We start from the raw sequence: 15186 nt of genomic DNA, 5'->3' as shown, positions 1-15186 counted from the left end.
CCAAATCATTAATAAGTTAGTGATCCAATGCTTTCTCCCCAACCGGTGCCTCCACCAACTGATAAATATATAAACTGATAAACCAAACAGAATGAATTCGGGCACGTGTTTGGTAGAGAAACACAAAGACAGCAACCTGGGAACTGAGCTTTTGGACTTTTTTTTTTAAAAAAAGAAAATGTCCAACATTAAACAGCAACAGGAAACTGGCTGATTCACAAGTTCCATAGCTGTACAGAAAAAACAAAACGTTTGGAGGGAGATGAAAGAAGATGGAGATTTGTAAAGAATTGACTGGCTGAATGCCTGACAAACAAATAGGAGCCTTCAAAATGTTACACTTCGCTTCCTTCACAACATAACGATACCACAATTTCCTGAACTGACACAGCATTTAAACACAAAGTACCCTTGACAATTTGATAAACAAATTCATGGTTAGTTTTATTCATAATGATTAAAGTCTTAGAAAAATAGATTTATTGTACATTCAAGTGTTTCTTGGGAGTTCCTACATTGGATTAAATAGAGACTGGCTACTTCAACTTAAAAATTGTTTTACAATGTATGATGCCTCCTTTCATCATTTCCAAGTCACAAGAGATGGGTCGAAAAGCCAGCTCATGGATGACGCCTTTGTACTTTGGTGCAGAGAAGAATGTGCCACCCTGTGTAAACAGCTTGGTAAAGAACATCACTTAAAATATATTATTTATACTTTACATGTCTCCATTTCATGGGACAAAAATCAGGAAAGTTGCTTTTTTAACATGCTTGAAGAACAAACAGCTCCCAACGTCAGCACCTTGGAAAATGCTGCAATAAAAACACTCAAAACATGATATGCTTAAAAAAGTTAACATTGTGAAGTAATCTAGATCTTTCCTTAAAAAAGTATATTTAAAAAAAGTAAAGTTGAAAAATTGTTTCTCTACCAAACACGTGCCCGAATTCATTCTGTTTGGTTCAAAAGGAGTAAGTAGAAACAGTTATCCTCTATTCAGATTATGGATTCTCAATTCCTGAGAATGGGAAGTGCCAGTTATGGTTTCTGTGAACTGAACAGCACAAGAAAAACATTATAACAACGTTTCACTTTCCACCGCAAAAGCACTTGTATCAAACTAAAGTGAGAAGGTCAGTGTGCTATTTTTACTCAGCTGCACTACTCATTCTTCCATACATTGTTTCTTTAATTATAAAAAAAGAGTGTGGGTGGGGTGGCTGGCTGCCTAAAATAATTGTACAGTTTTTGTATTGTTAAGTACTGATGAAAGACTAACTGGTCCTTTTATAGTTACTTTTAACCATGAAGTAGGGGCAGCGAGACGAGGTTTACTTAGGCTTCGATTTGGCATTGAGATACAACTGATCTTTGAGCTCATTCAAACCAAATACATAAATGGAAAGGTGAATTCAACCTTATTTGCAACCAAATTCAGAGCTACACTCATTGAAAACTATGTCTGTACCTATGATTTACATCAACACAGCTATCACGAGGTTGTCAATCGGCAGCCCATGAGCTACAATGCGATTACCCGAGGGGTCAAACGACATGCAACTGGAAGAGGCTCTGCAAGGAGGTGCTCCTTGAGGCTGTTGCTGAATCAGGGTAATAGTTGAAGTCCTAGAAACATGGCAAGTGTGTCTGGAGCAGGATTAATGGCAGCCTCAAGGGACCAGGGAAGTAAAGGACAGATTACAAAAGCGAGAAGCAAACTGCTTTCAACCCTAGTTTTGAAAGAATTCCAGGGAGGCCAACTTGGATCATATACTATCAGAGTAACATGAGGTTGATGTTACTAAAATCCAACTTCTTAATTTGGCCCAGATTCCAAGCTGCTTCCATGGTGATCAGTATTTGGGGCCTCCCTCTGGCTTTGCTGCTCAACCTAGAGCATTTTTATTGGTTAACTGTGTTGACTGACCCCTCTTTAAAATGCCTTTTTAAAATTAATTCATTTAAAATTCCGTTTATTGCTTTGCAATTTTTTTGAGATTTGTGTTTCCTGTTGGGGTAGACCTAGCCTTTCTGATGTTGGTCACTTGTTCCCAAGCAAGAGAAAAATTCAAACTTGACCCTGATGCAAAAGAGTGGGCAAACCTGAGGTGCAGCGTTTTCTTGAATCACGCGCTTATAATCTGACCCACACTACTACCCGAGAGACTATGTTGTACCACATTATCATTTTTAGGAGCAAAGCCAGGGTTCAAAACGTCAGCATTATTCACCCAAAATGACATTTTTACCACTATTTGGAATTTGCAGTGACCAATATCATGGAATTTCTCAAGACATCAAAGTTTTAAGAATTACTATAGCAAAGTAAAAGTAATATTACAACAAATATCGGGGTAAAAACAATGACTGCACTAAATTTCATAAAATAGAGCTCTCATCAGCATTTCACTATGACGCGTAAGCGCATGATATACTGTGTTTATAGTACTATTGTTGCAGTGACCAATATCATGGAATTGCTCAAGACATCCAAGTTTTAAGAATTACTATAGCAAAGTAAAAGTAATATTACAACAAATATCACTTACTTCAAAATTAATACTCTAAATTTCATAAAATAGAGCTCTCATCAGCATTTCACTATGACGCGTAAGCGCATGATATACTGTGTTTATAGTACTATTGTCATAAAATTGAAGTTCTTTTAAGCCAAAGGTTACTCCCAGCTTTCAGTTGGATTTGTAGTGGCCAGCAACTTTCCAAAACAGTTTCCCTCAAATCTTCAGAGAGATCCCAAACTAACCTCGAGCAGCATGGTTCACCCCAAATGACTGCTCCTCCCACTTATGGCAGAATTAACCAGTTCTCAATGCTCCTGGGAGACAGTTTGCAACACAAACAACCTTTATTCTCTGGTGTTAAACCTGGCATGTGCATTTCATCAGCACTATACCTGGGCTGAGCCTCCAGTTCCCAGAGGTAAACTTGTTGTCAGGCAAAATGGAGATTCAATGACTTGCTTCATTACTCCTATTTAGAATGATTGAACCACCTTTGTGCAAAAGCAGGCCATTTGGCCCATCAAATCCACACTGACCACCCAAAAGGGCATCCCAACCAGACTCTGGCCCCATAACCCTGCATTCTCCATGGCTAACCCCAGACCTTTTGCATCGCTGGACACTATAGGTAACTTAGTATAGCCAATCCACCTAGCCTGCACTTCTTTGGGCTGTTGGAGAAAATCCATGCAGTCACAGGGAGAAAGTGCAAACTACACACAGTCATACAAGGGCAGAATCGAACCAGAGACCCTGGTGCTGTGAGGCAGCAGTGCTAACCACTTAGCTGCCATCTTGTAACAACTCACATTTGAAACAATATCTTTAGCGAAGTACATGTACAAACTTTAGCAATGCAATAGATTCAGGAACAAGTACTGTCAAAACAAAAAGATGGGAATTTGCCCTTCATTTCAAAACTGGAATATATCCAAAGATGAACACCCCAGCATCAACTGAAGGTGGTACTACCAGAGCAAAAGAAAAGTACGACCAGATTCTTAACCTTTGCTCAAAAAGGTAACACTTATTCATCAAAGGCAGCATTTAATGTATTTGCGGGGCCCATGACTACAGGATTAATAGAAACTCTACACATTAGGACTATATTTACATGGTTTGTTCTGAAGCACAGCAGCAGTGGAAAACTCTATTTCACACAGAACTGAAATAGTTACTGTTCAAACCAATAACCCACAAGATAAACCAGAAGTAGCATGCAGACTTTTTTTTCCCCCTCAAAAGGTAAAATCTAGTAGAGCAAATGATTTCAGATCACCTCTCCTGGAAAATTAAAAGAAAACCTTTCATCTCCATCACTCCATCTCAATCTCTACAGCCTCAAAATTGCATTCAACTTAATGTCAGAAATATAAAACATGGCAAAGAGAGTTCAAGACTACAATTCAATTTTGTGCTATTCTTCCATCGCGAGATTCAAGACATCAATGAGAATCAAGTCAGCCACAACAAAACCCTGCAAAATACCTCTATACATTAGCTTCTCGAAGAGCTTTCAGCCACCAAGTCTCCTCATGTGAGGCAAAGCCTGACAGTTTATTTTAAAAATTACAGATAAAGTATGATCCACACCTTTGAACTCCAGACAGTGCAGGTAGCAGCAGTCCGGTATAACAGCACATGACGATAATTCAAAATCACAGTTTAAAAAAGGAAACAGGGAATGTTGTGCATTAAAAATACAATCCAATCAATTCCACCTACAAAATTTTGCAACAATTGATCAGTTTTTTTCAGTTCCTAACCAACCAAGTTTGTGGCTTCAGAGCGTGGCCTAGTTTTGATAATTTTGTTCCATTTTGACAAGTGTAGAGGTAAACAGAGGCTATTTCTTGCGATAAAGCTTCACTGGCTCATATCATTATGCCCACTGCACACACAAGCTGTAGCAAAGGCATGCAAAGAATGTCAAGTGACCTGTGTAGTTCATGCTTTTATCATTAGGCCAAGAGAATGCCCATAAATGAACTCAACGCAAATATTCAAGGGTGTGAAGATAACTGTGTGGCAGAACAGGAATACAAAGATACAAAGTTACGTGCTACAATACTGGTACGCAAACTACATTATAACCAAATTGAGGAACTACCGGCCTCTTAAATAAAGCATATAGCTTGACAATTGGTCGCAGTGGTGATCAAAATCACATTGGATAAGTATTTTGTATCACCAAAAGGAACCATTTTGCCGCATGTAATGCGTGGGATCTCAATTTCTATACACTCCGTGGGAGGAGTATTTCTCAGTAAGCATGACAGCTGAGTATATTCAAACAGAGGGAGGAAAAAGGAAAAGGTACGTAACACAGTCAACCCAGGAATTACTTCTAATTATTTCACACCCCTGTCACTTTTTGTATTTTGCATGTTCTCCAGAAATTCAAATAAGGAAAGATCATATTCAGAATTAGTTTTGCCTAATCAAGATCATCTTACATGGAATGTAATGCTGGACAAAATGCTTGTTAATGTCTCAATGGCATGGTTTAGTTCAGTTAGCTGGCTAGCTGGTTTGCAACGCAGAGCGATGCCAAAAGTATTCAATTCCCATACTAGCTGATGTTATGATGAATAACACAACTTCTCAATCTATCCCCTTGATATTTGCTGACCCTCAAGTTAATCCACCACCAGACATCTCTCTCCAAATAAGAGCAGCTCTACAGTCTAGTAAGACTATGGTGACTTACATACAGGTTGGGTGGTTCACAGCAAAGCAAGCCAGTTACCACCAATCCAATGATTTCTTAGTTGTCTTGTTAAAGTAAATTACAAATATTCACAGGAGCAGGAGAATCTATGTTTCGGACATGAGCCCTTCTTCAGGAATGAGGAAAGTGTGCCAAGCAGGCTAAGGTAAAAAGGTAGGGAGGAGGGACTTGGGGGAGGGGTGTTTGAAATGCGATAGGTGGAAGGAGGTTAAGGTGAGGGCGATAGGCTGGAGTAGGGATGGGGGCGGAGGTCAGGAAGGAGATTGCAGGTTAGGAAGGTAGTGCTGAGTTCGAAACATCGATTCTCCTGCTCCTTGGATGCTGCCTGACCTGCTGCGCTTTTCCAGCAACACATTTTCAGCTCTGATCTCCAGCATCTGCAGTCCTCACTTTGTCACTGAAAGTTTGCTGTGAGTATTTGAAGAACCACTCCAGATAAGTCCACAAAAACAAAGTCTTCACAATGGGGCATTTATGCCGTTGGAAACTCAGCTTGGAATTGAGTAGGATGCAGAGTCATAGAGATGTACAGCATGGAAACAGACCCTTTGGCCCAACAAGACCACACCAACCCAAAAGAATATCCCACCTAAAATAAATCCCCTACATTTACCCCTAGATATCCCAACCCAATTTAGTCCCACCTGCCAGCACCAAGCCCATATCCCTCCAAACTCTCCTATTCATATACCTATCCAAATGCCTCTTCAATGCTGCAATCGTACCAGCCTCCACCACTTCTTTTGGCAGCTCATTCCATACATGTACCACTCTGTGGAAAAAGTTACCCCTTAGGTCACTTTTATATCTTTCCCCTCTCACACTAAACATATGACATCTAGTTCAAGACTCCCCCACCCCAGGGAAAAGACTTTGTCTATTTATCCTACCCATGCCCCTCATGATATTATAAATTTCTGTTAGGTCACCCCTCATCCTCTGATGCTCCAGGGAAAAAACAGCACCAGCCTATTCGACCTCCCGCTAAACCTCAAATCCTCCAACTCTGGCAACATCCCTGTCAATCTTGTCTGAGCTCTTTCAAATTTCAAATTTCCGGTAGGAAGGAGACCAGACTTGCATGCAACATTCCAAAGGTAGCCTAACTAATGTCCTGTACAGCTGAAACATTACCTCCCAACACTGATCAATAGAGGAAAGCATACCAAATGCCTTCTTCACTATCCTATCTACCTGCGACTCCACTTTCAAGGAGCTATGAACCTGCAGTCCAAGGTATCTGTTTAGCAATATTACCCAGGACCCTACCATTAAGTGTGCAAGTACTGCTAAGATTTCCTTTCCCAAAATACAGCACCTCGTATTTATCTGAATTAAACTCCATCTGTCACTTCTCAGCCCATTGGATCATCTGATCAAGATCCCATTGTAATCAGAAGTAACCTTCTTCGCTGTTCACTACACCTTCAAATTTTGGTATAATTGGCAAACTTACTAACTATACGTCTTAAATAAATTTGTATGTGAGCATAAGTGACGAAAAGTACCAATCCTTGTAGCTTGCCACTGGTCACAGGCCTCCAGTCTGAAAAACAACCCTCCACCACCACCCTGCCTACCTTTGAGCAAGCTCTGTATCCAAATGGCTAGTTCTTCCTATATTCCATGAGATCTAACCTTGCTAACCAGTCTCCCATGGGGAACCTTGTCGAACACCTTACTGAAGTCCATATAGATCACGCCCACTGCTCTGCCCTCAATCCTCTTTGTTACTTCTTCAAAAACATCTATCAAGTTTGAGAGACATGATTTCCCACAAAGCCATGTTAACTATCCTTAATCAGTCCTTTATCAAGATCATCTTACATGGAATGTAATGCTGGACAAAATGCTTGTTAATTTCTCAATGGCATGGTTTAGTTCAGTTAGCTGGCTAGCTGGTTTGCAACGCAGAGCGATGCCAACACTATTTTACTTCTTCAAAAACATCTATCAAGTTTGAGAGACATGATTTCCCACAAAGCCATGTTAACTATCCTTAATCAGTCCTTTCCTTTTCAAATACATGTACATCCTGTCCCTCCAACAACTTGCCCACCACGAACGTCAAGCTCACTGGTCTATATAGTTCCCTGGCTTGTCCTTACCACCCTTCTTTAACAGTAGCTCCACATTAGCCAGACTTCAGTCTTCCAGCACCTCACTTGTGACTATCAATGATACAAATATCTCAGAATGGGGCCCAGCAATCACTTCCCTAGCTTCCAACAGAGTTCCAGGGTACTCCTGATCAGGTCGTGGGGATTTATCCACTTTTTCCAAAAATACACTGGTGACACAGTTGGGTGAATAAACCTCCAGCAAACCGGAGTAATTAAAGGTTCAATTCTAGCCTTGGGTGACTGTCTGTGTGGAGTTTGCACATTTTCCCAGTGTCTGCATGGGTTTCCTCTGGGTGCTCTGGTTTCCTCCCACAGTCACAAAGATGTGCAGGGCAGGTGAATTGGCCATGCTAAATTGTCCATAGTGTCAGGTGCATTAGTCAGAGGGGAATGGATTTGGGTGAGTTACTCTTCAGAGGGTCAGTGTGGACTTGTTGGGCTGAAGGGCCTGTTTCCACACTGTAGGAAATCTAATCTAATCTAATCATTAAGGGTTCATCAAATAGTAGCATCTTCCCAATGACTTGTATGAATTTAAGTTCAAATTCCTCACTTGTACTGCACTTTGCCCTAGTGATTCCAATTCAAAAATAAACTTTCAATAATCAGCGCATCACCTGATTACATTGGCGCAGGTTACAAAGTTGCTATCCATTACTCGCGTGGTAATGCAAATATAATGCTAACCAGTTTAAACACAATATTTGTATTCATTTGCAAGAATTCTCCAAGGAGGAATGGATTTTGTTTTTTGTGTGTATATTAGTTTGTTTCCACATATTTTATCAACTTAGAATGCTCAGTATAGTTGCAGCTTTATTTGTGACAGTCTACAGGCTGCTGACCTGATGCCAACTTGACCTTAACTATGCCAAGTAAAAAATAACAGGGACAAAATAGAAGATGCTGGAAAGTTATGGGTTAGTTAGCATCTCTAGAAAGCACAAAGTTTATATTTCAAGCACAGACCTATCAGCTGTGCTGTAGAGAGTTTGGCCTCTCCACAGTTGACCGATTGATTAAGAGTTCCCAACATTAACTCATGTTTTAAATTTCTGGCAATTATATTTTCTTTTGGTGTTTTGCTTGGAGGTAAGACGCCATTTCTGCAAAATGCTGAAATTTAATCTCATTAAAGTCATGGAAACGGAATGTAAGAAACTTAGTTTATTCAGATACCTTGCAGGCATCATCTTCACCAGAGACCTATTTTGAGGACTTGGAGCTCTGCTCTCTTATTACTAGCTTCCGAAGTGAAAAGTTTGCAGGTTTGACCAATTTTATAACACCTGCTGAAGCATGGAGTACACAAGGCATACTGTAGTTCACAGCCCTGCAGATGCTGCCATGTGCAAGGCATAATGGTAAAGCCATCTGAAATCCGCATGAGAAACTGGCACTGAGCTACTTGATAAACTACACGGCTAAACAAAACTCTCAAGTTGCTTGCTGCAAGTCTGAAAAGAGGCTCTATTCTGATGAACTGAAGTCTAACAAAGCCCTCACTGTGGGCTGCAAATAGAAAACTGGGTCCAAAAGGTTTTCATCCTTTTGTGCATCCAGGCAACAGGAATACCAACAAGCAACGTCTGCAATGTCCAAGATCACCATGGCACCATCTGTTCATTATCTTGAGCATGTCAAGTTTCTCCTCATGACTTTCCTTTGTTCTACATTATGAACGTTTCTTTGTACAACATGAAACTAGTGCATTTTTTTTTTAAATTTAAAAACAAACCTCTTGGAACAAGGGAATTTTCCTGAATGGGCAAAACTGTGTAACTAACATGGGTACACAGCTTAATTAGCACAGAGTGAGCAGAGTTTAATTCAGAGCCTTCATGGACTCCCCTTATTACTACAGCCCAGTTCCCCAAAACAGCATTGCTTCTTGCACATTTCCTCTATGTAACATTCCATTTCGATAAATAGATCTGAGCTGTCAAAATACTCCCTAAACTAACCCTCTCATTAAGACTTCAGGTCTGATCATAAACCAAATGGGACAAGGAGAAAACCAAAAAGTCCTAAATAGGAAAGAAAATGAAGAAAAGCAACCAGAGACACGTTTCGTCAGAAACACTTCCTCGAACCCTAGGACAAAACTGCGATGGAAAGCACAAAGTTCCAGATTAAACAAGCCACATCAGCACCTCAAAATTTCCCCGTGAATGTTCAAAGTTGCTAATATTTCTCACTCAAACTTCCTTATATTCACTTCCCTATTCTAAACCTTTTGATTACTGATAGGACTTGTATTGCAGAACCAAGGTAAAACAGATATTACCTTTCGAAATGTTACAAAATTTTCCCCACCCACAGCATTCTAATGCTCAGGCGGTTCACTTTTGTCTTTATGCATTAGTCAAATCTATGTTTGTTTCCCTTCCAACTCAATAATAAAGTCCACTTTTTTTATTGGTCCACATTTTATGAATGACAATTGCTATCGAAATAAGTTGAATTGATTCATTGATTTAATGAAGATATCATGCTAAACCAAGTTATTTTCATATCTCTTCAACTACAGAATTAAAACAGAACAAATTAGCAAATTTCATGAGTGCATAATCTAAACTGATGTTGCCAAAGTTTTGACAGACTTACAGAAAGGACAGTCCAATTCTTGTTTTGCACAGAAGCCAGATCCTAGCTGTCAATTATCTACATTCCAGACAGTCTTTGAATACAAGAAAAGCCGAGTCACTCATTTTCCTGTCTGGATGAGTTTGTTTGCCACCAGGGCATTGCATCTTAAAATTATCCACAAATCACCATTTTGAATTATTTGGAAATTACACACAACTATCCAAAAGTAGGTTTTCAAAAGACTAGATGCCGAAATGAACATCCAATGCAAGCCCAAGTTATTTAATTATGCTGTTAAAAGAAACAATGCTGTTGACGTTTTAAAATCTCACTCTTTGGTGCACAAAAGGCATCTTCATCCTATACAGGTAAGATTTCAAAGCAAACATAGCGCACACTGCATATTGAATGCAGAGCTAAAATACTCTAGTGTGAAGGCTACAAGACAAAATTTCTGTAGAAATGGAAATAAAAACTGGTGAAAATGCAAAGCAGCTGGAGAAAGTAAAGCAGATTCAAGTTTGGTTAAAAAGTCTCTGGATAACTCTAGAAAGCTCATTGTTTGCTGTATCTACAGACAAACCTACATATTCTGCCTTTAATTGCAACTGTGGAATTTGGAAGCTAATGAAACAACTCACAGGTCAGCCATGTAATTAGAACTTCCACAATGCTGTGACAGAGGAAACAAAAAGCAATACATCTTCTCTGGTCACAAACCAGACTATTTTAGGAGTTTTCAGCAAATGATAATTTGTACAGATTTGATTTTAACAGAGGTTTTGTGCTGAAGTTCAGAGTGCTGAGGCTGCTGGATTTTTTTGGCCTCCTATAAAGCACATGTGAGGCAATGAGTGAGTGGGATGGAAAGCATTTTCATACAGACCCAAACAATGGCAATGGTCCATTCAAATCACGAATTTCATAATTAATATCTGCCCTGTTACTGTGATAGAATAATGCAAAGCAAAAGTCAACTGCTTTAAAAAAAAAGAGACAGTAGCCACCTTCAGCACATCCAAATGTTAGCAACATTGTTAGCTGCAAACATGTATGCACTAATGTCTCCTGTCCAGTGTACTTGAGCCAAGGCTATTTCTGGATTATTGAAAAATGTTAGGATGCCCAACCACAAGCGTATGAATAAAAAAAAATCGTTTTTCTAGAAATATAGTTATATTTAAACTGATTAAACATTATAAGCCAGTAATAAACAGTATTTGGATAAACAGAATAGCACTCAAAGCATCATACTAAAATTATGCCAATGATATAAGCACACAATACAGCTCGTCATTTCTCAGGGTCAAGAAATGACCAAGACCTTTCATTTTAGGGGTCATCCAAATCCAACTGCTTCATACCATATCTTTTGACAGCAGCAAAGCCCTTGAGCTTTTTCTCAAGTTGTTAGCTGAACAGAAACAAATACAAGGCTACACTGTTCTGAACAGGCCCCTTTCTTTTCAGCAATCTACAATCAGGTAAAAATTATTGCTCATCTGTTCATTTGTACACAGTAAATATTTCAAAGTCAAACAACAATCAAATCAGATCTTTTCTCTAAAGATGGTTGCAAGGACTATTCCCATTTTACTGGCTCATACCCACTGTGAATTTGATTACTCGTGTTGAAAGTTTGATTCCATTTAACCCCTTAGCCAAGTACTTTGTAAAAAACAAACAAAAACTTCTTTCATAAACAGTCCAGACTACTCATTGAAAAATGTTTCAGAATGTTATCAAAGACATTTACTGGTTGAGAAGGATGGGATTAGAACTTTCAACAAGATTCTCTGAACTGTGAAAACACAGTATTTTGATTCAAATCATGTAATGCTCAGATATAAGGCCATTATAAAAGTGGCAATGATTCATACACAGCTCAATTTGTAACATCATTGAAGATGTTATATAAAATGATTTGGATGCAAATATAGAAGACATGGTTAATTTGTGGATGACACAAACATTGACAGCATAGTAGACAGGGAAGAAGGTTTTCTAAGATTACAAAGGGATCTTGATCATATGGGTCAATGGGCTGAAAAATGGGCAGATGGAATTCAATCTAGATAAATACCAGGTATTGCATTTTGGTATATCAAATAGGGGTAGGACTTATACAATTAATTGTAGCACCTTGGGTAGTGTTGGAGCGCACAGGGACCTAGGGGTTCAGGTACATAACTGCATCATATACAGACAGGGTGGTTAAAAAGGCGTTTAGCACACATGCCTTTGTCACTCAACTGGAAAATTATACAAGTTGGAAAATCATGGTGAGGTTGTACAGGACATTGGTGAGGCCTCTTCAGGAATACTGTGTCAAATTCTGGGGCCTAATTATTGGAAGGATATTTTTAAGCAAGAGAGGGTCCAGAAGAGATTTACCAGGATGTTGCTGTGCTTGGAAGGTTTGAATTATAAAAAAAAGTTCCAGCATTTCACAGTGGAGCATAGGAGGTTTAGAGTTGAACTTATAGAAGTTTATAAAATTTTGAAGGGTATAGATAACTAGACTAGAATCCCTACAGTGTGGAAACAGGCCCTTCGGTCCAACAAGTCCACATTTCACCTCCAAAAGAGTGACCCACCCAGACCCATTTCCCTCTGACTAATGCACCTAACACAATCAGCAATTTAGTATGGCCAATTCATCTGACCTGCACATCTTTGGACTGTGGGAGGAAACCCATGTGCAAACTCCTCACAGACAGTCACCAGAGGCTGGAATCAAACCTGGGACCTTGGTGCTGTGAGGCAGCAGTGCTAGCCACTGAGCCACTGTGCCGCCCCCATAGATAGAGTTAATGAGAGGTGTATTTTCCCAAGGATAGGAGATTTAAGGGTAGGGGCTACATTTGTAAGGTCAGAGGACAGGGATTTAGGAAAAAGACATGGGAGCAATTTTTTGTTTTGCACAGAGGATGGTTTGCATGTGGAATGAACTTCCTGAGGAAGTGGTGGATTTGGGTACAATTACAATGTTTAAAAGACATTTGGAAAGTACACGAATAGGAAAGGTTTGGAGGGATACGGGCCAGAAGCAGACAGGTGGGATTAGTTTAATCTGAGATTACAGACTAAAGGGTCTGAATGATTACTACATTGCACATGAACTTCAGTCCCTCAAATGGCATATACACTGGCCTTGTATCCAAAGTCATTGGATGACTGAAGGAACACACACTGGTTTCTGTTGTTTGCAACGGGCCAAGTATGAGCTATACTCAACTAGTCCATACTTGCAAAGCCCAAAACATAATGTGTTCGATGAGATTCCATGATTGACCAATCCTGAATGTGCTAATAACATTGACATCTTCAGGATCAGTCATGCACATTACATTGGTTCCTGTGTAAATGAGCCCATCTCTGCAAACACAAGATAGACATTTAATTCTTGTAGCTTTTTAAAAAAAAAATCACGTGGGAGTTTAGCAAGCTGATAGTTATCGCAGCTTTCTTTATGACTGACCTCAGTGAATTAGGATCCTTTTCTCTGAAGGGATAAATTATTGTGGTTGTTTGAAGTTTGCTGTTGTGTTTGTCCTGACAACTGTAAGACAAACTTAGAACTTTGGATCTCATTTTCAGTATAGGTAATTCTGCATTACCCAGCAACTGTTTTTGTACAAACGATAAGTGAATATAGAGGCTCGGTGGGAGAAATGTGGACAGTAAACACCAGTCTAGAACAACTGGAGTGAATGGCCTCTTATGGTCCTATAAATATTTTATACCCTGTAATTGTAACATGGGAACACAAGTGACACACACTATTCATGGCTATGTAGCACTGTTCCTTCATTTGTCATTGGACCATGGTCCTAGATTTTCCTGGTCACCGCAGTACAGCAGAAGGAAAAAATCTTCACCTTCTCAGGACATCCAAGGGATATATATGCACCAGTGATCTCAAATGTGGGCAACACTGATGAGTGAAAGAAACTCTGAAATCACCCTGTACAGTAACTGGCCCATCTGAGCACCACAAAAAAAAAATCATTCTGGGATAGTGCCCTGGTGAGTCCAGCTAATACTTAAGAATCACTTCAAAATCTGGCCACTGTCAGATTTAGAATAGTTTCAAGTATAAATGTTACAGACCTCTAATGTATAATGTAGTGCATTTATGAGTTAAACACTAGCTGCACAGTCTTTTGAGCAATAAGATATAGATAAAAATCACCATAGTTCTCAAAACACAGGCTCCTCTGTCAGAGGCAACTGGCAGTGGTTTTACCAGAGTGTCACCATGCCTCAGGCAATGGGAGAGGTTGAGAAGGAAGGTCCTTCATGCTTTAGCCACAGACAAGGTTGCAGAAGACTAGAGAAAAGCCAATCCTGTTCCTTTAAGAAGGATAACAGGGATATTCCAGCGAATTATTGATTGGTAAACCTTGCATCACTGGTAAGGAAGTTATTGGGGAAGATTCTTAGGGACAGGATTTACTCACATTTGGAAAAGCATGGACTCATTAGGGAAAGTCAGCTTGGCTTTATTCAGGAGACTTCTTGTTTCACAAATGTGATTGAGTTTTTTGAGGAAGTAATGAAGATGGTAGATGAGGGTAGGGCAGTGGATGTGGTCTACACAGATTTTACTAAAGCAATTTCACAAGGCCTCTCATGACAGGCTGCTTCAGATGATTACGTCACACGGGATCCATGGGGAATTGGCAAATTGGATACAAAACTCAGCTCAGTCATTGCTGGAAAAGCGCAGGTCAGGCAGCATCCAAGGAGGAGAATCGACGTTTCGGGCATAAGCCCTTCTTCAGGAATGAGGAGGGTGTGCCAAGCAGGTTAAGATAAAAGGTAGGGAGGAGGGACTTGAGGGAGGAGTGTTGGGAATGTGATAGGTGGAAGGAGGTTAAGGTGAGGGTGATAGGCCGGAGAGGGGGTGGGGGCGGAGAGGTCAGGAAGAAAATTGCAGGACAAGAAGGCGATGCTGAGCCCGAGGGTTGGGACTGAGATAAGGTAGAGGGAGGGGAAATGAGGAAGCTGGAGAAATCTGCATTCATCCCTGGTGGTGGGAGAGTTCCTAAGCGGAAGATGAGGCGCTCGTCCTCCAAGCGTCGTGTTGCCATGGTCTGGCGATGGAGGCGGACCATGAGGTGTTCTCTGAAACGTTCCGCAAGTAGGCGGCCTATCTCCCCAATGTAGAGGAGGTCACGAACGTCGATTCTCCTGCTCCTTGGATGCTGCCTG

At 40.1% G+C, this 15186-nt stretch overlaps 1 protein-coding gene across 1 annotated transcript in view; it reads left to right on the top strand.

Annotated features, from left to right (window-relative positions):
- Nucleotides 1-603: 603 nt before the first annotated feature.
- LOC122558090 (nucleobindin-2-like) overlaps nucleotides 604-15186 on the top strand; it is a 70222-nt gene continuing 55639 nt past the window's right edge. The window contains exons 1-2 of the mRNA XM_043706409.1: nucleotides 604-684; nucleotides 4492-4599. Coding sequence (XP_043562344.1) covers nucleotides 604-684; nucleotides 4492-4599 — 189 coding nt within the window. The remainder of the gene's footprint in view (nucleotides 685-4491; nucleotides 4600-15186) is intronic.

Source organism: Chiloscyllium plagiosum, chromosome 16 (genome assembly GCF_004010195.1).
Source record: "Chiloscyllium plagiosum isolate BGI_BamShark_2017 chromosome 16, ASM401019v2, whole genome shotgun sequence".
NCBI classification, from domain to species: domain Eukaryota; kingdom Metazoa; phylum Chordata; class Chondrichthyes; order Orectolobiformes; family Hemiscylliidae; genus Chiloscyllium; species Chiloscyllium plagiosum.
Note: the sequence above shows the minus strand (reverse complement) of the source record. Positions and strands in the feature narration are given on the sequence as shown.